Here is a 25,549-nt window from a genome sequence, read left to right as displayed (position 1 = left end):
TGTGTGAAGCGCTTTAGAAAACTGCTCTTAACTACATCTGCTGCTGCATAATTAATCCTGGTTAAAGTGCAGTTGGATCCTCGGAGAAAGACAGCCACGGCATTCAAAGTTCTTAAACATTCAGATTTTTTTACTGAAAGGTGATCAGAAAAGACACGGAACATTTTTCTTTTTACAAGTTGAGTCAAAATACTGAGCGTGACCTATAACCTCCCTGTGAAAGAGGGACAAGGATACCCTTGGGAGAGTATGAACACCAATAAAATTATCCACAGTGTAAATCAGCTGAAAGGGAACAAAACTATCAGTGTGTTGCTTCCAATTAAAATAAATTTTGTGGGGAGAATTCACTGCAGTCACTTAAACTAATAATCTAGTGATCAAAGTGGAAGATTTATATGAAATAATTGATTTTACAGTGATAAATAATCATCTCGAGGGCCTAGATGCTTGAACGGATCTTAAGTTTAACAAATAGTTTTTATTACTAGAAAATATCCCCTGATGAATGTTGTATTGTGCCCTAACACCGTTGTGTTGAAATTATTCAAGGACAAGGCAGCTGATACTCATTACTTTAGTCCAACATGTCCTTTAGTTTATGACCTGCAAATGTAATAGCATTCAGCGGTTTGTGCTTAGCATTAATTAACAAATGCTAACACGGTAGCACACTAAACCAAGCTGGTGAATCTGGAAAACATGATACCTGCAGCATGTTAGCGTTCTTCTTACTGTTTTTAGCATTTAGCTCAAAGCACCGTCTAATTACAACCTAACGGTGCCCCTAGCGCGCCTGCAGACACGTAGCTGCCAGTGTGCTACAATAAAAGCTAAGAGGTCAGAAATTTGCTAAAGCGGCTGAGCGCTGAACTTTACAGGGTTTTATTTGAAGAGGCCACTTTTAATGAGTAACTTTTCACCTGTGGATTAACTTGTATTAGTGCAGTGGCTCTGTGGAACAACTAATTGCAAGTTTGCAGCTCCCACGAGAAGCAAAGGCGACAGGAACGAGGGACTGAAGTCGTTCACCTCAGCCTCCCGCCACCACAGCAGTCGACCTCCTTTGAGACTGAGCAGAGAAAAGAGTTACATTGTTTTTTATTTAAAGATTTCTTAAAAAAACACGACTTATCTGAGTATCTTTGGGATTAAACCTGGGTTTTCAGTGTTCACCTCTTACCAGGGTACATCGCCATGGTAACTTAAGCTCCAGGTTTAACCTTCTTGGCAGCAGGTTGTGTTCCAGATTAGAGATCAGTCAGCTGTCCAGAAAATAACATCACCAGTCCTGGAAGATTCCTGTGTCTGTGCACAGATAGCAACAGGATCTAGAGTTTTCTATTTCCAATTTATCAAGAAGAAATATCGATTCTTTGACACTAATCATTTCACTGCAGTTTTTTTTCTAAGCTTTAATATATTGTACTGTGCAAAAATCTTGAGCTGTTCCTCTATTCTTTATATAATATTTCCGGAGAGCCAGACTTTCTTCTAATTTTGCAAAAATAGTTCTTTCAGAGTTTTTCTTTGCAAATTGGCTGCTTTTTTACTCATTTTTATGGTGGCGGTAGATGTTGGATTTGTTATTGATCTAATTACAAACACAGAAACATACAGTCTGAATCTGATCTAATATGCAGAACCATGTGGAAAGCATATGATCCACGGTGGCTTCATTTTTCAGCATGAAGATGACCCCAAACACACTGCCAGTGCGTATCAATCATGCCTTCTCCTCCACAGAACCAGAGCACAACATTGCTGAAGCAGTGTGGGATCATGTTGACAGAGAACAGAACAAAAGGCAGAAACATCCAAAGAAGAGCTTCAAGAACTATTCCTGAAGACGACTTAAAGAAATGACAAGAAAGCTCTATCAAATGCACATTTCAAATGCTGTGACGACAGAGCATTGATCCTCAGACACTTACATGCACAGTCAGCGTTTTTGCTGGCTTTCCTTCCTGGTTTCAAAAAAAACTTTATTAGTGTAGTAGGTCTTGTCCAGTGTTACTGACCAAAGCACAAACATTCATATAGCTCTTTGAACACTAACACTTTCACTTTGTCAGTATGTATCATGTGTTTAAGCTCTTCATATTTTCCTCATATTATCTCCTTTAGTAAAATCAGCCGCTCGGCTGCCAGCACACTTATCCATGTTTGTGATTGGTCACATCCTGCCAGTGCCAACCCTTTTCATGTGAACGTGCTGCAGCTAGACTGATAAACCCTGGATTAGCCTGTTGAGTTTATAACCACCTTCGTGCGACGGCTTCATCTGATGGCTGATGTCAGGGAAAGTGAAGCCAGATTGTGTAAAGATACTTTGGGTGTACTCAAAACCCAACTTTTAGCCTAAATTTGAGAACAGCCCACCCAAATGACTTAAAACTCGACACTGCACTTACTGTGGCCTCCAGCAATATACCTGCCAAGGCTGAAGTAAATCATATCACCCGAACACACACGTTCAGAGATTCCTTCCTTTAGATTTAATGCCCTAGTGAGTATTTACAGCAGCATATGTGGGACCGACTTAAAATAAACAAAGGGTTCGTGGCGGTTATAATGAAGGAAAACGCGTCCCAGTGCAACAGCATGGCTCACTGGTGTGTTTTAATAGTTTTTGAACAACAATTAAGTTATGACACAGAGGAATAAGTAATATCAGGCTACTGCTACGCATACAGTACTTGCAAGGAGGCACAATTCTCCGTTGGTTTTCCTATTTTGGAAGGGATTTAATGACAATTAGAAAATATTTTTAATAATCTCAGAGCTTTTGAGGTTTCTGCACATGCATCCTTTTACTGATCGGGTTTGTGGGCAAAGGCCAGAGTATCTGCATTCTTTTCTGAGACTGAATTTATGCCTCACCATTCCTTTTCTATGAATCATAAGCAGAGCTAAAAAAAAAAAAAAAGAAGAATAAAAAAACGTTCTCAAGGCCCACAAACATGAAAACAGCAAGGTCAGTGTGTTTACTCTGCCGTTGGTAATATAAAGCTCATCTCAGCGCGAGTGTCTCCAATTACAACAAACCACTGGGCTCGCTGCTATTCCTTAATAGCTTCTTCCATATCTGACACTCTTCATTTCACGTAATGAGGGTCTTCAAGATGTGAATAAAGGTATGCATATGATTTGGTGCGAGGGCTGAAAATGAGACGTGCCTCGGGGTTCACTTCAAACAAGACAAAATTTGCAGCTCGAGAGAAACTCGGTGGCTTTAAAGCCGACATCTGTTCTTCGTCCCTCGTTTGGGGGCCAGAAAGGAAGCAGCCTGGGCTTCTGTGCCAAGGAGCCTCTTGTCTAAATCTCTGCCAACTTATTTGTCGCTGTGGCCTCATTGCCCGAAGAACCAGCCAGCCACTCCAGCCTAATGGTACGGTCATCTGTCGGTTCATCTCACAGCTCGCAGCTAAAACCTGGTGGCACAGAACATCAGAGAGCAGAAAGGAGGAGGAGGGAGGGAGGGATTGAGAAAGGGAGGGGAAAGTGAAACCAAATCCCCGAGACTGGAGTCGGTCCTCGCTGTTAACACCGTGAAGTCACCTAAAGTTTATTGCTTGTCCATTTGCCAGCAATCCAAAGAGATGCTTAACTCTCCCAGGAAGCCACAGAAAGCTCTTTAACTGCCTGACCTTCCTGTGTTTTTATGGAGCCGGGGAGCAATTTAACATGTTTTAGTTAGTCTGCTTCACCTCAGCGGAGATGCTAGAAAGTGATACGATGCTCGGAAATCAGCATTAGCCGAGCCTGATAGGCCCAAAGCCCATATCTGCCTCGAACATCTCAACTGCATTCACATTTCCAGCAGGAATTCATCATTAGACTGGCCTTGAAGTGCATTATACCGCTACCTTGAAGTCTAATGGCCTGTAATAGAGACATGTAAGTATACAATGAAGTTAAGGCTGCGAGACAGAAGCTGAACGGATCCCCCCAAAAAAAGAAGAATAGACGGGGTGAAATTCTGCTACCTCTGGGATAAAGAAACTGTCACACAGGCACGGCTTCCAGTTTATCTTTTAATTAACGTCTCATACACCGAGACAAACACACCATCAATAATGCAGCGGCAACATGCTATAATATTAATGCCAGACGAAATGAGGTAATTAGACGGGGGGAACTATTTCCAGCGCATGTGTGCGCCCAGCTAGCTAGCATCACCGAGCGGGAATTACTCGGCGGGATACAAAAGGGATACCGCTACAATGGAGTCATGAGAAGAGGGGAGCAGCTGATCCCATGTGTGCCAGGGCCAAACGGGAGGGGACAGAGGGCCAACGTTTTGTTTGTCAGGATGAACAAATGGTGACAAACGATAGCAAATTGGAGTGAAGGCCCCCTGCTGAGCTATGGTCTGCCCACTGAGGTCTCAATAGAGCAGAGGTGCTATGGCTCGGGAGGATAAAGACACACATATATAAAGTTATCGAAATGTAATAAAGTTCTAAGGCGTGCCGCGCATACAGAAGCAGGCCCAGCCACGACAATAAGATGCCAGAGACAGGAGCCATTGGAAGCTTGGAGACGACACACAGAAACAAAGGGCTCCCCTGACTATCTAATCCAATGTTTCACATGAAAGGCTTGAGCCTCTGCCGAGGACTAAAACAGCATTTGGCCTAATCCTATAAATCTATATGATCGAGACAGATGGAAAGTAAGTTCTCTCAGTCTGTGCCACTGGGAAAGAAAGAGAAAAAGCCTCATACCTCTCACCCCCATAGCCCTTGTTTCCAGCCTCATCTGCGGCAAGCTGCATAGCATAGCAGGCGTATAACCACAACACGGTCTAAAATAGATTTCGGGGGCCAGCTCAAGCCACGTACAAAAAAAAAGTGTATTTCATTTAATTGGCTGGATAAGACAAAGATTTTTTAATTTCCCCTGAGATACGGGTTGCCAACTTGTGTTTTTACACTGAAAGAAGAAGAACTGTACTCAGAGCAGTGCCAAGAATTTACAATGTTCTCTCTCTGTTTCTTTTTTTTTTCCACGGGCGATGCTGCGTTTTTTTCTCTCTCCTCGGAGAGCTCTGCAGATATTGGATTAATTATGCAGATGTTTAAATATCAACCTCGATCAAAGACTCCTACTAGTCTGCGAACCTTAGTTTGTCTGCGCTCCGTCTCCTAAGACCTGTCGTGGCATATGCTCCGGCACGGAGGACACACTTTCAGCTTTTCCTCTCCGTTTCGTGATTCTCCTTCCCTTCCTCCCTCCTCAACACAGACAGGCCATTGTGTGCGGGCACAGATGAGATTTGCATGCATGTTAGACTGGATTACACATGCAGGCTCTGGGAACCCGGACCCCTGTGGTCTCCCTTCACCGTTTGGGCCCGAAAAACCGGCGAGTTCTCCTTTCAATCAGCAACTTCAAACAAATCTCACAGCTTTATTGGCTCAGGAAGATACAGAATCAAAGGTTACATTCCTTAAAATTTGAGAGAGTGGGAGAAGAAGAAAAAAGTTTTGCAGTCTCTCTGCAGCTGCCCGTTTAAATTTGTCTCAAAATCAACTGCAGTGAAGCGGGGCCCTCATCAAGTTTTACATCCATCAGCAGCCAGGTTCCTAACTCGGGGAGATAAGGGTTAATCCTCTAAGTGATACGTTTAATCCCCGATCTTAAGATGCTGTGTGTAAGAGGGTGGGAGATGCCAGATAAGAGAAGGCAAATCTCCTTAAAAATAGCTGAGAACGCAGCATCAATCTGCCAGGAGATGCAAGAAACATTTGATGATTTGATTTTAATTTCATATTGCCTCTTTCATCAATACATCCTTGATCATGCACGTGTGTGTGTGTGCATGCGCGCACGCTTTCCGGTCAAGCCTCTCCAGCCTCGTCAGTGTATTTATAGAGCATTTGTTGACACTGACACAGTATTAAAGTGGCTGCCAAACAGACAATGAAAACATCTCGTCTCCAAGCATTTGTGTGTCATTACATTTATTCATACGAACATTAAAGTAAATTGTCAGCGCTGTCTTCTTTAAGCAGCTAAGCCCCGCGGAGCGCCTCTCCTCAGCGGGATTATAAATGAGATAGGATTTAATATTGATCCTCCGCTGACCTCCTATGAAGTTCTCATCATTTCATAATATTCTCCACAAATGCTGCTGATGCGATCAATGAACTCCCACAGGTCCGCGCGCGTAAACCTTGACCTTAGCGCTTGAGCATGACCGGGCTGTGCGCGGCCACAGGAGAGAGAAGGCGAGGGACGACGCACGAGGATGCCTTGTTTACTTGATATGGCGACTCTCCGTGCGAGCCCCCATCACCCCCCCGGTTCTCATCATCTCTTCATGCTTGCATCTCTAGTTTGGACACTATTACATTTTTAGGCTCCACAGCACGCCGCTGAGTAACGCCACCTTCAAAGGGCTAGACCGTGAAGTATTGGATAATTTTTTACCTCGCACTGGAACGAAACTGGTTGATGAGCAAATTTACTGTCAGCTCTGAGGCTGTCTGATGCTGCTCCTCAGATGAAAAGAGGAAGGAAGGAGGAAAAAAAAGGAAAAAGAATCTGTCTCCTCACAAAACACGGGGCTCATAAGCAAGCCACATAAATAAATGAGCTTGATAATTATCGGAATATATTTCCATTCCTCTTACAATGGTCCCCAATCAATGAGCCTGCCTTTAAAAGTCAGAGCTCGCATATGTCCCAAAGGCATTCATTTCACTGACGCTCACATATGAGTTTGGGGGTGGATGCTTGGTGTGGGTGGAGGCAATTGATTCAATGTATCTGAGGCGATGCCAGCCGTACATAATACACAAAAAACAGCGACGGAGGAAGGGTGTGGGCGGCGGGGTGTGTGTGTTTGTGTGTGTGTCAGAGTAGGGAGGGCTACCTGAGTGACTGTAGCCTCTAATAAATCAAATCATTTGCCTTCCCGCCAGCTAGTCCTGTTTTGGAGTCTAAAGCTGCTTATGAGAAAAAAGACATGAGGAATTGTGATTTGTATTCATCGATACTGAGCCACAAGCACACGATGTCCCCTCTCCCACTCCCCTGTCAGCTCATTAGTCGCCCATCTCGATATTGCTATAAGGTGTAGATTCAAGCTCTCATCTAATTATGCCTGCACACACAGAGAATTAGATAAAGAAAACCTTTGCATAATTGGTCCAGAAATGTCCCTCCTTTAGTCCTGTGTGTATGGGTGTGTGTGTGTGTGTTGGGGGGGGGACAGAGACACACACACATATTATTGGACAGGAGCCACACCCTGGCAATGACATCCAGAAGTTAGATTTTTAAGCCGGTAACAATAATGTGTGTGAAACTGTAAATCTTCGGCCAAGCTGGCAGGAGACCAACCGCCGACATCTATTTAAAAGATTTTTTTGATGGATAGTCTCCTCCGAGGAAACAGAATCACATCCTGGATATATACATTCCTGTATAATTAAACCTCTTAATAAATGATTTGCGAGGACAAATCTTTCTGCACAAAAATATGGATGGCAACCAGAAAAGGAAAAAGAAAGAAAGAAAGAAAGAAAGTTGTGGAATGAATATATCTGGCCTGATTTCTCCCCCCTCCCCCCACCTCCGTAGCTAATAACTCATTTATCATCTGCGACCTATTAATGACCATCTTCAGTAGAGCCGTAATACCATCAGGAAGAGGAGAGACACTCTTTGCCTTCCTGTTGCTGCTAACATAATTGTTACAGATCATCTCCATTCGAATGCGGGTGCAGGTGTTTGGTTTTTTTCTTTGCTTTGGGACCGAGTACCTTTATCTTTGTCAGATGACAGTGTCAATTTGGCTTCAAAGCCGGTCAATGCTAAAAACAGCCGTTTGTACATTTTTCCCTTGATAAAAGTGGAGTGGATGCATTTGATCAAATCTCTGTTGCATTTAAATTTCTATGGGGAGGAGGAAAAAAAGTCATCTTATGTTGACTAATGTGTTAATTAAAAAAGCACCCCAAACCAAATAAATTATAATACAAAAACACCACAAAATTTACATTCTTGCATATGGAAATGTGTGCATTAGAAAGGTGATAGAAGATACAGTTCATGTAATGCATGTAATTACATATTCTGTCTTCACTCTGTGGTTTCACATTACTATACTGCCCGAAGCTGGCACTTTTCAATCCATGAAATCCACAGACTGTATATTAAATATAGACATCCTTAAACCCCCAGACTCTAGCTTGATCATCCATGCTATCAGAAGTAACCAAGTATGCTAAGCTAACATCGAACTCCAGTAAGGATAGTTACCAAGCTTGTTCCATAGACTCCGTGTGTGCATCATATACAGATACCTGCTGAAGTAATGTGAAAATAAAACATTACCACACAGCAGTGAATATTATTCCCAGGAGGATATCTTTACAAACTAGTACAGAAAGAACCAACATCACAAACAGGTTATTGCAGTAAGTAAATAAGTAAGCTATAGAAAAATTAAAAACCTGTTTATTTCTGCTGTGAAGTTAGTTTTGGAGCATGGACGATGAAAAAAGATGGATTTAGCTTCTGCGCTGAAAATATGAAGCCAATTCTGAAGTGACTTAAATCTGCTTTCTATCTCAAGGCCACCAGATGGCGATAGCTGTGGTTAGCCTATTAGCCCCTTTCCACCAGTACTTATTCGGCTCGATCCGACTAAGTTTGTAGGGTTTTTGATTAGGTGGTAGTACCTGCACCACTAAAATTTTTAGTAACAGCTCAGCCGGTATGACACCAACAGACAGCATGCCACCGACTGGCAAGTCACTGCCGTCACTCAATGAGTGAAATGGCAACGAGACAATGGCAACACAAAAATCAGCACCCTGGTCTCAGAGCCTGACAAAAAGCCATACTTAGATATACCATCGCCTCGACATCCTCCGTTTTAGTGTTGTGTTCGTGTCACATAGATATGACCTCACAGGGTTTTCGGCCGCGTTGTTATAGCAACCTGATGCACATTAGGTGGCACTCAATTGTAATGGAAAAAGAGAGAAACCCAGTAGAGTTGAGTCAAAGCACGCCGAGTTGCACTATGTACAACTGGAAAACAGCTACATGTGAAATGGCTTTCTGCTCTGACCTCTGTAAACACTTTCCTGCTGAGTTATGGTCTCACTAACTCAATATGAATTATATTGAATTATAAAATTAAATCTATTTTGTTACTTGTGGTCGCACAATGTTTCAAACTGGAACCTTATCAGTGATATGAAACCGTCGTTATCCAATGAGTGTGTGGTTACACAGTCAGACCCGCTGCTCCCCACCAGCCTTCAAAACCAAAGGGTGATGTCATTATGCTACACATTATCAAGTCACTTTAACCTGTGGGTTATTGATGGGGTCAGTTAAGTAGCAGAGGGGATTGTTAATCAGTTTTAGCTACTTTGGTATTAATGAAATTAACAACTGTTGCACTAGAGGGGTAACAATGAGACAATCCACAAAGCAGGAATGTTTTTACAGCTGGAGGCCACGGACATTTTATCTGACTGGATTTACATTATTTTAGCATTTGGCTAAGATCAGTGTCATTGCTGGTAGCACGAGGCGATACCTGGACCCTACAGAGGTTGCACAGGTAGTCCACCATCTCCAGGGTGGCACATCAATATGTGACATTGGCAGAAGGTTTGCTGAGTCTCCCAGCACAGTCTCAAGATCATGGAAGCGATTCAAGGGGACAGGCAGTTACTCTAGGAGAGCTGGACAGGGCCGTAGAAGGTCCGTAATCCAACAGCAGGATCAGTATCTGTTCCTTTGTCCAAGGATGGACAGGATGAGCACTGCCAGAAGTAGAGCCCTACAGAATGACCTCCATCAGGCCAATGGTGTGAATGTGTCTGACCAAACAATATGAAAAATGGGCTTCACGAGGGTGGCATGAGACCCCGAAGTCCTCTGGTGGACCTGTGCTCCCTGCAGAATTGGCAGGTCAATCACTGGTGACCTGTACTTTTCACAGATGAGAGTTTGGTGGTGGGTTGGTGATGGTCTGTGGATGCTTATCCATGGAGTGCTGCACTGCCCTCTATAGACTAGGCAACAGCACCCTGACTGCCATTAGGTATCTGGATGAAATCCTTGTGCTTGTTGTCAGACCCTACGCTGGTGCAGTGGGTCCTAGTGCATGACAATTCCCGGCCTCATGTGGGGAGAGTATGCGGCAGTTCCTGGACCCCACACTCGCCTGACCTAAATCCACCAAAACACCTCCGGGACGTTTTGTTTTGGTCCGACACCACAAAGTTGCTCCTCAGACATCCCAGGAGCTCATTGATGCCCTGGTCCAGATCTGGGAGGAGATCCCCGAGGACACCATCTGTTGTCTCATTAAGAGCATCCCCGACGCTATCAGCCATGCATACAAGTATGCAGGGACCATACAAACTACCAAGTACCATTTCAAGTTGCTGCAAATTAATTTTCTGTCAAATGGACAAGCCTGCCGCATTGTTTTTCCACTTTGATTTTCAGGGATCTTTGAATTCAGCCCTCTGTAGGAGTCCTGTCACTCCTAACACATTATCCAGTCCGTATCAGTCCAGATATCCAACATATTTTTTTTCCTCATTGAGATCTGGTGTATATTAAAAACTTTCTTTTAGCTTTTTATTCATGAGAAAAATGTCATGACAGTAAAACCACAAAGACCTGGCACGATTGGTTCAGACTGAGTGTAACACATTAAACTGTAGTTACTTCACTGTTCACAGCTCGGTTCACCACAGAGCAGCAGTAACATAAAAACCCGGAGTAATGGCTACATCCAGCAAGATATTTTTACACGATAGCTAAAATAACCGCACACAGCAGACTGATTGTTCCTCGACATGGCATGAAAACAGTTTGTACACAGAAAGCAGACAGTCATTTATAGTTATGTGGTACTACAACATGCAGATGCATCCACTAAAGCTCCACGGCACCTTCATCTGTTCCACAACCAGAATAGCCAGGGTTTCCGCTCTCCAATTACACAACATTACTTCATCTTTTGGCCTCTTTCTATCCCACTCACAAAAAAAATAAAAAATCCCATCTCCATAGCAACAAACTCTCATCCATAGTTCACAAAAATAATTGTTTGCTCCCGCATCAAACAGTTGTTCCGTGGAAGCTGTTAAATTTTGAGAACTTGTGCGTCTGTGCCCACCTTTGGTATATTTAACATAAAAGCCCAAGGCCTCTGACTTTTCTATTTATGTCCTTTGTGTGCTTCTGCCTCTATACGCTGCTGCAGAGGCTGAGGTGGAAGATAGTTGACTGCGCCGGTCCAGACGGTCTTAAAAGCAGGACTGTTCATTATTCACATGTCCTTGGGTTGAGTGGATGCATGTCTGTATTGCTTGTTATTGGTCAGCTCGGCTCTGATGCTATCACATAAAGGCACAGATGCTGGAAAAAAAAAGCACTTAAATAAAAAAGATGTCAATGTTTCTCCTGCTTGTTGCCCCAGAAAGACAAAAGAACTTGTCGCCTGGTGATGCGATGACGCCACCATGGAAATGTTTATCTGTTACAAAGGTGGTAAGACCACACTAAGCTAGCTTAGACTTCTGAAATTAGCAAGAGCACATTCGACTAATTTAAGTTTATTAAACCGCAGATATTTAACAGATTTAAATGTCTTTTGTTTATATTTATGTTGCAGTATAGGAATTTCTTTCAACCCACAGGATAGCAGGAATCATGCTGGAAAAAAGGAGAGTAAATTCAGGATTGACCTGATTCTACGCTCCCTCTTATCTCCCTTAAAATGTCAAGTACCTGAATGCGCTGATCAGGCCATGAAAGTACTTATATATATTATGTCCTTGAGTCCCAGAGATTAGAATTTCCATTTCAGGCAGAAAGCCTCTAGAAAAACCAAACATCACATGCTGAGTGAAGAAAACTGGAAAGGTTACTGAGCCTTATCTGCAATTATGCAAAAACAGAGAGATTGGCCAAACCCATGTTCATTGCTACAAAGGGAATCTACAATGCCTTGATGTTGCATTCTCGTCTCGTAGTGCAGATATGTAGCACGCAGCACATCCTAGAGGAGGCTATAGGCAAGAACAGCTGACTGTACACTACTCACACCTAGTCATGTTTTGAATTATGAACACAGGCAATTAAACTTTAAATCCCCCCTTAGTAAGAAGATAGAGCCGACTAATTAAGTAAGTCCTTTTTAAATTTGGTTTTAATTCAGAGCTCCTCGAATGCCAAGCCGGCGTAGAGGATCAGATCAAAACAAGCTTGGTTTACTTTCATTCAAAGCTTTGCATTTTTGTTTGTGTTACATTCAAGTACCTAGTTTATTCCAGCATTAGAAGGGAACAAAACAACAAATCTGAAAATCTTCACTCTGTCTGACCTTCTTCTATCAGCAGCACTGACATGGAGCTTCTCAGATGTTGACAACTCCACTTCTGGACTCATTGTGTCATCTGTTCTCCGTCTCTCTCTTTTTTTTTTTCCAAAGGAAGAAAGACAAGAAACAAAGCTTTGCTACAAACCTGCTTCTTTCTCTCATTTATTTATTTTTTTCCAACAAACACCGGGGGAATAAAAATAGTTTGGTTTAAAAATAATGGCTTTCATCTTCATTTATGCCTCTGAATATTCAATATGAGAGCAATGGTGCCCCCTTGTGTAAAATATAATTAACAGTCTGATAGTAAATATGCACCTAAGGTCAATTATAATTGAATCTGATAGCACAGCTTAGAAACGAACAGTGTTATTTAACCGTGAAAGAGTGTGATCACCTTTACAGCAGCTTCTGAGGTCCAGCATGTATTTTGAACATTTTTTATTCCACATTCATACAATTCCCTCTGCAGTAAACCTGTATTGATTCTCTCAGAGGTGAAGGGCGCTCCCTCTGTCCGTCTTTAGCCTCTCCTGCTCTTCACAAGGACTGCAGCTCTATCCTCCGCTGTCAGAGCTCTGTGCACTCTGCACCGCTCGCGGCTCAGTCAGGCGGTCGTAGGACAGCGCTGTCATAACCTGTGAAAATGTACAGTGTGATATGGCTTTGGAGAATAGAGAGAAGCAAGTAATAAGTAGAGGCTATCAAAGACATGCTGAGTTAAAGATTTTACTGGCTAGAACAGCCTGTGGCTACTGTTTTTCACACTGGATTGGTGAAAAAAAATTTTTTTTAAGCAGTAGCTTCGGCTAGTTTCAAACAGGGAAGGTAGATGAAGGACAGAAAACGGAGCTCTTTCTCTCTGCTGACATTAAAATTAAAATAACCATTAAAGATTTTGTAAGCGTTAAATGATCAGTCTGAAGCCACACTCGTGTCTATGCTAAATGTGAAGCTACAGCTAACCACACAGCTTAACTTAGTTTAGCATGCAGAATAAACATAAATTCAAAAGAACTATTTGGAATTTTATCACCAAATTACTTTTTTTTTTAAAAAAAACAACAGTAGAATGTAACATGTTATATTCCAGTGAGCTTTCCCACCTGCTAGTTTGTAGCGTCTGTTTTCAGTCTCAACGCTATGTGAAGCTAAAGTAAGCTATCCTTTAGCAGAAGGCGATTTTCTTAAAGCCATACACAGTCAGTCTGCCTAATGACCAAGACTATATTAGAGAGACACACTACCCAGACAATCACGAAATGAACTATGGGATAATCCAAAGCACAGATGGCTGTATTAAATATAAGTTTAAAGGGGAGAAAGGCGTTTTAAACCGTATTTTGAGCTTTTAACAGATTATGGAGTATATATATAATCTAGGGAAAACTAAAAGGAACATTTTTGGTTCAGTCGCACTATAGCAAAAATTGAGCAACAACCTTCTTGCAACTAGGAAAAATTGGTGATTGCAGGGTTTATGCACTGATGTTGTTTGTTGTGTTTTGTCTTTCTCCCCTCTCACCCTCAATCGGTCGTGGCAGATGGCCACCCTTCACTAAGCCCGTTTCTGCCGGAGGTTTCTTCCTGTTAAAAGGGAATTTTTCCTTCCCACTGTGACCAAAGCACTTGCTCATAAGGGGTCATCTGATTGTTGGATTTTTTTTTTCTGTATTCTATGTATTATTTTAGGACCTTTACTTAGGGCTTAAAATCTGGGACTGTCCACCAATTGCTCTTAGAACTGAAGAAGCTTCTCAGAGGAGAGATGAAACGTCTTCAAGAAACCTAAAGAAGTCCAGACGCTTTTCTTTTAAACCTCCTTAGACTATGATGACCTGGATGACTGAGAACCTTCACAGACATAGGTCTTAACCTTACAATCCGGTTGTTCAGTGATGACACGACGAATCCTACTTCCGGGCCTAAAGTAGTCTGCGTTTAATATGGCTTTTGTGTTGTTAACATGTTTAATGTTATGTATTTTCTTCTATTTGATCTCAAAAAGCTCCTAAAACAGTCAGTGATCACTGCTGACCTCCCTCGGCTTTTATTACCGCTAATCATTTATTTAAGCTCAGTTTTTAAAACCTTAGGATGTAACTACAGCCCAGCCCATGCAGCAGTATATGAATGACTAACCTCGTATTGTGAATGGATTATCTCAGTTGTTCTCCTGGCTGAAGTTTGGTCCTTTTACAGCATCCTGCCATGCGATTACATTTGTTCCTGACCACCGAGAACACTCACGTTAACTTTTATCGAGTGGAAAAAAAAGTTAGCTTGTTTATATTATGCTAACATAGCTGTGTCGCTAGCGGTCACGTAGCACATCATTATATACCAGCTAGCCCAACTTCAGTAACCCTTCAAACGTCACTGCTGTTTAGTTTTCTGTCTTCATTTATGCTGGAAGTGATAACAGAGCTGTACGTTTTAATTTCTTTCCAAAACCCTGCAGTCAGGACATGCTATATTGTATTTAGATAGAAGCTAGCGAGCTAACTCCCTGCTAACTTCTAACTCCGTTAAATGTCATAAATTCCGTTTTCATGGATGCCTGGATGTTAAACTCAATTGTTACACCTGGTAGAGCAGAACGCTGATCATTTTATTAAAGATGAAAGACTTTAGACAGTTTTTCAACTCTCAGTAATGCCATAGTGATGTTTGATATATGGACCTGCAGCGGAGTTTAGACCCAGACACGGCTAGTGACGTCAGACTGAACAACCGGATAAAAAGTGCATGGAGGCAACTGTTGTTGTGATTTGGTGCTATATAAAAAGAATTGAGCTGAACAGAAAAGTTTGTGGCGCGCACTTTTAATACTAAGGCAACTGCACAGGTGGATGATCATGGTCCCCCTCAGACTGACTGCAATCACTCTCAGATACCTTGTAGAGGTTGCCAGCTCACTGCAATCAATCAATTATTCTGCACCAAAGAGTGCAACCTGTCTGCAATAGGTCTCCTTGCAACAGGGGACTTGACTCAAGTGATTGCAAAACAAAATTAATTCTCTATTTAAGCAAGCTTGCTGAACGCTTATGTCATTTTGCAGTTAAATCGCTGTCCTGCAGCAGCTACATCACTACTTCTGGAGGAATTTCAGGTCTGGATCTATGACGTAAACGCTACAAGCTATAGCTTAGCTTAGCACTCTATAAAGAATAAAAATTTGAACAACACAAAACTTTCCAGTTTCTCTTTTGTATCGGTTAAATAACTGTATATGGCATGTCTTATCCCGTTGGTTTATCAGTGATAGTAGATATGTGTTAGTACCACATAATAGGTTACATGCTAAGCCAAGCTAAGCTAAACACCTGACAGAACACAGCCACATAGCCAGTCTGTGTAACACTACACTATTACTGAGCGCCTTGTTCTACTTACTGTGATAATAAGAAGTAGTGCCAGCATCATGCCCAACATTATGTACAAATTATTAGTCAATCCTCCAGCCCACAAGGGACCCAAGATTGTGGCCAGGCCCCCAACTGAGCGTCTGACACCTTGGCTGAATCCTTTTGGTGAGGGATCACAAAATATTAGGTTATTTATTTCAGATATAAACATAACAATATGGCTTTAAAGTTCGCTACGTGTAATTTTTTTTTCTATGCATCACATGCGCTGAGCAACAATCTGTTGTTTTAATGTGTTGAGCCAGCACACGGTGCCAAGGTAATATGAGCCAACCTTGTGTTTTCTCAGCAGTGACTTTGGAGAAGAGAGACACCTGAGACACGGCCACAAAGGGAAGCCCCAGCAGCTGCAGAAACACTCCGATGATGAAGGCCGACAGCTCCCATCCATAACCACCTGGCAGGGGTGGGAAGATGATATCACAGGATCGCTAAATTAAAGTAGTTTATCACAGAGTAAATGGAATACATAATTCAGCAATTACCTTTAGCGCAATCCAACATAAACCCTCGCATACCTATATTTGATAGACCTAGTGGCCAATAAATATGACAGTTCTGAAGCTTCTTATTTCTCATGTGGAGTCATGATCATTCAAAGAGTGTGGCAGATCATGCTTCGGTTGCCCAGCTTGTCCGTCCGTCAGTTTTTAAGTTTCTCCCACAAATGGGCTGGCAACACCAGAGACGGCTCAATCCGAAAAACGAAACCCCTGCCAAGCTGGCAACCACTTGATTTTTGTTCTCTGCTGCTTTGCATCATGCACATGCCTGTATGAATTTGTGCCGACTCTAATTGTTGGAAGTTCTTGCATGAGCTGAAAGTCTATCATTTTACGATCAAATTACAGTTTCACCAATCAAACATGCCTCTCGGTGGCCCCAAAGGATAAAATAGTTTTTCTTTAGGTGTCTTTCTTTCGGGTTTTATGTCTTTGTTCGGTTGCTTTAACCACAACGGTTAACAAATGGCAAACAAATGACAGCCACGCTTTAACAAATAGCATTTTTGCTAAATTTGATTACTCTAATCCTTTTATATGTACTCAGGCACTACCCAGCTCCAGCACCTGTCACTTGTAATCAGAGCGATAAACGTGACGAGCTGCAACAGACGCAGGCCAACATTAACATACAGGATCCGGTTTGCCTCTATGGTATCCTGCTGAATGATATCATTTACAGAGCACACTCAGTTCAGCCAGTGTGTAACCCAATATGGCTCTGCTGTGCTCTACACACCGACACTGGTGGAACAGAAAGGATTTGGCTCAGAAAAAGAGGCATTTTTGTGTCTGTGTGTGCCTGCATTTGTGTGTGTGTCTGTGGGTGTGGTTTTTCACAGGCAGGTTAGCACCTCGGGGGTTGCAGAGGAAGATGAGGCACCAGATACAGGCGGTGCAGCAGATGACCAGGCCCGCTGCCAGCACGGCGCGGTCCGCCACCTTCCTGCTCAGCCAGCGTACAAAGAAGAAGCCCAGGATGACCTCCACCCCGCACAGGCTGTACATGAGGCTGTTGCCCAGCTCGCCAAAGTTGAAGTGGCGCTGCGTAAGAGGGGTCACCATGGTCTGTGAATTTTTAGAAAGACACCAGTCATTTAGGCAAAGCGGTCCATTCAGAGGTAAAGAAAGGTAACCAGAGTATCCAGTTAGGTCAGTTTAATAAGAGGTGAGAATGGATCTTTACACAGAGGCTGATTATGTGCTTCAGCATTTAACTGATTATTTTCCCAAAAGTTTAGGTCTTAGAAGACTCAGTGTTATTCACTCTGGATGATAAACAGTGTGACATAGTGTGAAATGTTTGGAATCGCTGCCTGATGGATCTCGATGGTCGCTGCTCTCACCTCCAGCGCCGTCTGATTGAAGAGAGTGATGAACTGAGCCGTGAGGACAACAACTACCTCTTCTCTCAGGAACTCTGTGCAGAGAAGGACAGAGAGAGAGATACCAGAAGAAATAAAATAGGGAAGTCAGGGAGAAAAATCCCCAAAAATCTTCAACTGCTAGCTTCAAATCGAAAGTTTCAACTGGCAAGTTAATTCGAGATCAAGAAGTTTTAAGAGAAAAGAAAAGTTGGACGATCTCAAAGCGGTTGTAAGATAGAAGGAGGCGTGACAAATCCTGGCCGCCTGGTCGTGTTGATCATGTCGTCCAAGACGCTCTATATCTATTTCTTTTGATGGAGAGAAGTATGGATTCTGATATTTATCTTATATCCAAAACATGATTACACAGGAAAAAAGGGGGGGGGAAGCTTTCAATAAATTCCAAATTTTGATACCAGCTTTTCCTGGAACAAATTCCTCCTTATGGGCTTGGAGAGGAGGAAAACGAGCTGGGCTTGCTGCTAAATTTGGATGCCAGATGGCTGGAGAATCGGCTTGATATTACACTGTGTGATCCACTACAGTTCAGTTCTCTGTGTTCAGCGTTTGCACTGCTATTGACATGGTTTGATTATTTTATGTCACTGGATGTGTATGTGTGCAGGTAAATACCTGATGTGGCTTTAAAATGATTTATTGTACCTCAGAAAGTTCTGAGACAGATTTTTTTCCCCAAGATTTCCCAGCTTTTATTCCAAAGTCTGAATCTACAGACTGATTATTAGAATCAAAAATGCTTAATAATGGACAAAAAAAGTTACAAAGTGGTTGCTAGGGTTGCCAGGTCTTTGGTATTAAAGCAAAGGGCAACCACTGGAGCTGAAAATTGCCTTGCTCTAAAAGAAGGTCAATCCTAATGTTAAAATATCCAGACAGTAGAAAGCATCGTTAAAGAACAAAAAATAGTTTGTGCATTTTTTCACTTATTACAAAATCTCTGAGCAGAGAGGGGTTTTTTAAGGACTCTGGATACTAGAAGCTGGGGGCGCGGCCAATTTGACCAACAGGCATCCAGACACAAGCAACTGTAAGCAGTTTGGGTCTTCTAGGTATCACCTCTGCTAATTCAAGCCACTGAGCTGGATCTTACCTCCATGCTTGTGCTGTTGGTGCCTTTTATGACAATTTTAATTGGCTAATATGATGTGTTTCTGCGTGGTACGAACTCTCCCAGAAGTTTGTGTTTCTGGTTTGGTGAGTAAAAGTCTAATATTTGATTATTATCTTTGTTAACACTAATTAGCTGATTTGTTTGTCTGTTCATTGATCCTATGAAGTTTATGGAAGCAGACTGGTAACCAAACCTGCTAGAGTGAGCTGAAAACCTGATTCTTCATCCAAACCTCAACTCTGTCTTCAAACACCCCCCCCCCAAAAAAAAAAAATGGTGACAGCAAAAACATCAAAGCATCAATTCAAACGGCAAACGACTCGGAAACTAGTTTTTATCCCATCTATGGATAAAAGCAGCTCAGCGGCCAATCCAAATTAGCCCAAGATTTATTTATACTTTTTTTAAAAATCCAGGTGGCCGCTTTGATGCTTTTCCTTTGGACCTTAAAGACATGCTCTTGCTCAGCCGATACATTTTACATTTGATGCTGCACAGAAAATAAGTAATAAAAAGATCTATGAGGAAAATGCTTTGACCTAAAGATGGTTTTCTGGTGACGCCACAAGTAGACAAAGCAAAACAGCAAGTTCCACCGTTTTATTCATTGTATAGCTTAGCTTAGGAAAGAGACTAGCTAGCATGGCATTAAAATTAGCTTACCATTACTTCTAAACATTTCATCACTCGTGAGAGGAGGGGTACAACCTGAAAATATCAACCCAAAATTCAACCCTAAAACTAATCATACTTTCTTGATCTAACTGGAAAAACTAAGAAGCTATATAGCCTAGAACTGTTTTAAACCACATATTGACTTCATTGATATCATTGTTGTTAGTTATCCAGGAAGACATTTACTAGCAGAGGATCTAGCACAGAGTAAAACCTGCATTTCTTTTATTTCTATATTTTTATACATGTTAAACAAATGAAGGCATTCACTCCTGCATCTGGACTTTTTGCTCAGTATGAAAGTGGAATCTAACTCTTGATTACAAAATATCTCTTAAGTATATTTCAGATAATACATCTTTGAATGTTTCAGTCTTTTCAAGGGAGAAGAACTAGAGCGTGAAACAGAGCAGGCTACAAACCTGCAGTGCCGTGTAAGCATGTGTAAAATCTGATCCAGTTCAGATACAATACAAGTACATGGACTAAAAAAGGCAGTTGTGTAGTTTTCCTTGTTCCAAAAGCAAAGATTCACAGAGATTTTACTGGTGCTGTTATGTACTTTTTTCTTTCCACGACACCTACCAGAAAAATCAAGATTTGATGAAAGAAAGTGAAAGATCTGCCCTGATTTTCAAAGCTTCTCCACAAAAAGTCAGAAAAGATCAATAATTAAAGAGAGCGAATACCAGACACGCTGTAAGGGCTAACAGACACTCCTACTGCATGTGCCAGAGAAAACATCCTCCGCTCCTGCTGCGTTTCTGGTGTTGTAGCTTCTCTTCGTACAAAAAGGAATCAATAAGAGGAATGTTGGCCACATTACCAATTCTGTCTCCATTTCATCCACAAGTCAACCACAGCAAGTCAGTCAATAAAAAAGGAAGTCTTCCATCCTTCCCTCTACCACGTCTTCAAAGAGTGAGAGAATCAATACAGCACATACACACAAACACACGCACTCGCAGTTGTGTCTTTAGAGGACACAACACCGACTCGCATTTCCTGGAGAGTTACTTCAGTCTTAAACACAACTCTGACCCCAACACTCACCTCGACCGTAAGCTTTAAACACGTCTGCAGCTTAAATTTAACGATGTCCCCAAAAGAAAAATAAATCCCCAGAATGTGAGTGCGTAAATCTACGATCAAAGCTTTAGGTCCTCACAACATGGTTAAGACAAATGAGTAAGTACTCAACCCACTCACTCCCAAGACACACACACAGTCAAAGAAAGTACAGAAAGGATATTGAGTAGTGGCAAACAATCGCAATCGCCATGTAAACGTACTATGACACTAATCCAATAGTGCACCTGACATCATGTATATACATGCTCTGACATAAACCAGACATGTACACGCAAGTCCAATCAATACACCGGGAATCTGATCTGACATGCTGCAGAAAATTCCTCAGAGAGACCTGGAGAATGGAAAGTGTGTGCGAGACTGAGTGAGCAAATACAAGCAAAATCAATAGAGCAGATATGAAACATGTGCATTGGCAGTGACACCTCTTCCTACCTGAACGCTGCAAAATGGGGCAGAGGAAAGCTGACTGTAATTGCTCGAGACAGGCAGTCAAACCTGCCGGCTCACCTCTGCTGGCGCTGAAGTTTCGGAAGGGGTCCGAAGCTCTGTGGACGGGTTGCATGTCAGACGAGGTGGAGGTCTCCAGTTGGTCGGAGTTGAGGGCTCTGTAGGTGTGCACCGGCTCCTCGTCAGACCCCATCAGCGGCACCTCTTCCTCTACCTCCTCCTGTTTCATCTCCATCATCGTGGCTCCCCCCTCGCAGCTAACGGGTGGTACATCCCAGTACATAGCCAGGACGACAAACTGGAGCAGCATCCACAACAGGCACATGAAGATCTGACAGCATGGAGGAAAAACCCACATGTCTTCAAAGATCTTACAGTTTAAACACACAAAAAAAGATATTTTCACAGGACCAGAATCCCTGGAAGCTTTCAGGAGAGATAAAGTGGTTCAGCTATGGAAGCGCTGCCTGGCAGAGTGAACTCTAGAGAGGGATTCTGGGTCATATTATGCGGAAAAAAATGGAAGCAGGCATATAAGAGCTTTGTTAAGTCTCATTTAAGCTTCATCCACGCTACAGGTGTTTTATTGAGGCACACTTAGATAGAAACAGATCGATACAGGTTGTTACGGGACCGAGTACCGCTGCAGGTGTTTTGTATTCCTCTTACTCACAGGAGAACAAAGGAGGAAAAATATATATGTGAGCACAGAATGTAGAGCGACTATTTCTGAAGGTTATTTCTGTATTCATGAGCCTTTCACAGAACCTTAGATTACTGATTATCTGGATGCTGTTACCCCAGGAGACGTATACTTGTTCACAACAAAGGGCCCCAGTTTGAAATCACACAGCCGCAGGAACAGGTTGAACGCCGGCCCTGTAGAGACAGGAGGAAGTGCTTTAAAGATGAGATAAATGGAAGATGTGTGGAAACAGTAGCCTGCTCCTTAGTGATTTTATTGAATGTTTTTTTCTGCTCACAGTTTAAATGAAACATCAAAAAAGAAAAAAGGGAAAAAAAGGATCACGAAATCCTTCCCGTTGTCTGATATTTCCTCACAGGGTGGAAGGGATGGTGAGAGGTGAAATAACACCTATTTCTCTGTGGATAAGTGGAAAGGGTAGAAACTGACCAACAAGAAGACCGGCTTGTCGACCAGCCATGATGGCGGCAAATATTCCAGCTCGCTCCTCCGGCTGAGTGCTCCGAGTCAAAAAGCCAAAGATGGAGGACCCAGCTCCTGCTCCGACACCTTAGGGCAAACATATCAAACTATGATATATTACATGCACTGAGTGTTAACCGTTTTACGTAATGCATGCGTGCATGTGTGTGCATTTGTCACCTGCTACAATCCGACTGCATAACAAAAGCCACTTTGAGTATCCAATGAAATACATAAAGTTACCTGAGAAGAAATTTAAAAAAAATAAAAAATTGTTGTGAAATGCATCTTCATCTGAGGCAAGATCTTTGTTTAAATGTTTCCAAAAAAGTACTGGCTTCACCCTGTAACAATTCCATTAACTTCTATACTATTCTATACTTTGGCTAGTTGGCTAATGTTAGCATGCTAACACGCCAACCAATGACTGTATAAAAAAAACCTTTTCTTTTACTAAAAAGGTCTACAGTCATTGATTCCAACACATTCGGTGACAATAGAAAAACACTGTATCTAGTAAAGTGCACATTAACAATAATAGACGATCATGTGGTACTGCTGTTTTAGTTAGTTGATTTTAGCTGATAGTAGCTAGGTTTTAGCTAGTATTTACTAATATTTAGCTACTATTTAGAATATACTGTTAGTCTAATAGCATTCAGGTGATTTTGTTGTTTGGTTGACAACATAAATTTCTTAACAATGACTCACATCATCCCTATAATGCTTTGCTTAAAGAACAAATAAATAGTTATTTTAGAAATTCCCATAATCCATTGTGTGCATCCTGTAGATAAAAATTTGAATCGCAGAGGCAGCTAGAGAGTTCTCATTTTGAAGCCTGTACCTTCACACAAGCCTAGAGACTAGTCAGTGGCTATCTGGTAACTATGGTCACTATGGAAACATGTGCATCAACTAACAGATTAGCCAGTGGCTGCAGGAGGTTAAAGGTCCACTGTTAATAGCCCTCTCACCACTCACCAACCACAACTGCTTGGAGAGTGGTTGCTAGAGGTTGGCACGCACTAGCATGAAATTGGTCACAAAGCGGTATGGAGGTATACCGTGCGCTACCAGGAACCTTCTTGCAGTTGCTTTGGTCTCTAGCAAGTTGCTGCTGTCACCAGTAGTTTGCATGGAAGACACGTGAACCTTCTCTGTTTCAAGTCTTATTTTAGTTTTACAACAGCAAGCTATGGGGCAACTGCAGCAATCTGCTATCAACAAAAGCAATCACAAGGACGTTGTTGGTACAGTACCCTCTTTGTGACTGATTTCACCTAGTAACCTCCAGCAAACACTGACCAACACAACCCAGCGGGTGGTTGCCATGGGGTTGCCAGCCAGTATAGGTCTACATAACTAAAGCCTTTTTTTTTCTTTTTATGAAACCACACGTGATGAAGTGTGACTGACAATCACATGGCAGGAAATGGCCAAACACAATTTAGCAAGCACTTCCTGCTTAACTGTGTCTTTTATTCTAAATGAGACTCAGAACAGAATCAATATTTTGGGAAGGGACCAGTAGGGTGATTTCCTCTTTGACTTTTCTACAATCAGACTTCTTTTTGCAACTGCAGAAGCCACCCTCTGCTGGCCATTAGAAAGAAAGCAGGTTTAAATCAATTCTGCGCCTCTTTCACTATTCACTTGACTTTCTTCCTCCCGGAGGCTACGTTCAAAGAGAAATTTAGATTGCATTCAGATGAAAGGAATGACCTGATATCAGATTTTTTGTAAGCTCGGTCATCTATAAGGAATTCTCTGTGTTGCATGAGGTGAAAATAAATGCGTAAAAGATGACCCACAGAGTCTCTTCATACAGAAGCGTGACGCAGAGTCTAAATTAGTCATGTGATGTCTCGTGGCTTGACTACTTACCAACAATCTCGAAAACATTTGAGAAAAGGACAATGGACTTTGTAGTTTTGCTTCGATCTGACCAGATGCCAAATAGCGGGCCCGTGACCAGTGCACTCAAGCTGAAGGCAGACAGACCGAGACCTAGGAAGTAAGGTGGAGCCTCCAAAATCTGTAGATACCTCCATATTGTAGGAAGAATGACAGCTGAGGCCACCACAGAGGAACAACAGAGAAGGGTTGAGACGTGTGCATTAATATGCCAAAAACAACCCTGAAATGATATCCAGTTCGATATGAACTTACCGTACTCTATGCCACTCAGCATGAATATCAGTCCAATGGTGAGAAAAGTAAGATTCCTCTTTTGGTGATTATCCATTGTCCTCACTGACTTGCTTCTTTTTACATGCCAACCTCTATCTGCGCATGCTGCTCTGAAACATTCTTCAGAGCCATAATCAGATAACAAGAGACACCATGCATCATATTACAGCTGCCGGCCCAGATAATCAGAGGAATCTGTTGCAGCACTTTACAAGGTCACAGCAAAACTTCTTAGAGATGGACAACAAAGACGATGGGAGGCTTTTCTTACAGAAAAAGCTCAGGACGAACGAAGCCTGGACCACGTCACAGCAAACATGGAAACAATACAAACAAATATGAAATGATTGCAGTAGTCCAATTCCATTAGGCATTTATGTTAAAGATGAAATTCTGTTTGACTCCAGTCCTCGGTGTAGCACCACGCTGCGAGATCGAGGCAAGTTCTCAGGTTGCCCGGTGAGGTAAAGTACCCTGAGGTTTATACATATTTAAACTTGTTTGCTTCAGTTTCATCAAAAGCACCTCACAACCTTGTGAAAAAATGTGCAAGGCCTATCTGCCCCTTTTGGTTACACAGTAATATGCAAAAGTCTTGAGACACTCCTCATTTCTTTATACTTTTCTTCCAAGGAGGCAGACTAAAGAAGAACATCTAAAGAAGAGCCAGGGCAATAGTTCTCCAGGCCTTCTGAAGGAGTTTCAGAGTTTTTCTTGGAACTGACTGTTTTCATAGTAAATCTTTTTTTTGTTGTTGCTTTGCTTTGTTTTTTTTTTCTGTTAAGCCACTTAACACTGACCCATGAATCATTCAAGCATAATAAAAGCTCCTACACATAACAGAGAATAGGACAAATTGTATCTTTAAGGCACTTTGTTACTTGAAGCCTGTTGCAAAAACACATCTTCTGTTCAATTTCTGTAGTTAAATCTATGAAAAATGCCAATGATAACATAAAATAGTAGTTTTGGCGTAGTAATGTGATTCCCAAAGAGCTATTAGCTGAAAACTCGGCATATCCCGGCATGGTGTGCAGTTTGTCCTTAAGGATTTTAGGAAACTGCTGAAGAAATCCAGCAAAGACTTGACACAGGACCTGACAGATGCATCTGGTGCTTAAGTTGATCCATCTACTGTTCACTGAAGCCTAATGAGAAATGATCT

General features: G+C 42.1%; 1 protein-coding gene across 1 annotated transcript; it reads right to left on the bottom strand.

Moving 5' to 3' along the window:
• Window positions 1-12,930: 12,930 nt before the first annotated feature.
• mfsd8l2 (major facilitator superfamily domain containing 8-like 2) lies at window positions 12,931-24,439 on the bottom strand. The gene is made up of 11 exons (XM_085378507.1): window positions 24,364-24,439; window positions 24,079-24,264; window positions 22,372-22,434; window positions 22,159-22,278; window positions 21,823-21,902; window positions 21,084-21,354; window positions 17,654-17,727; window positions 17,162-17,375; window positions 16,079-16,201; window positions 15,773-15,903; window positions 12,931-13,011 (listed from the first exon to the last, which is right to left on the bottom strand). The coding sequence occupies exons 1-11, from the start codon at window positions 24,437-24,439 to the stop codon at window positions 12,931-12,933; spliced, it is 1,419 nt and encodes a 472-aa protein (XP_085234633.1).
• Between the last annotated feature and the right edge of the window lie 1,110 nt (window positions 24,440-25,549).

This window comes from Diplotaxodon limnothrissa, linkage group LG18 (genome assembly GCF_057381915.1).
Source record: "Diplotaxodon limnothrissa isolate DT_005_m linkage group LG18, D_limnothrissa_male_GT1.1, whole genome shotgun sequence".
NCBI classification, from domain to species: Eukaryota; Metazoa; Chordata; class Actinopteri; order Cichliformes; family Cichlidae; genus Diplotaxodon; species Diplotaxodon limnothrissa.
This window is presented reverse-complemented; position numbering and strand designations above follow the sequence as displayed.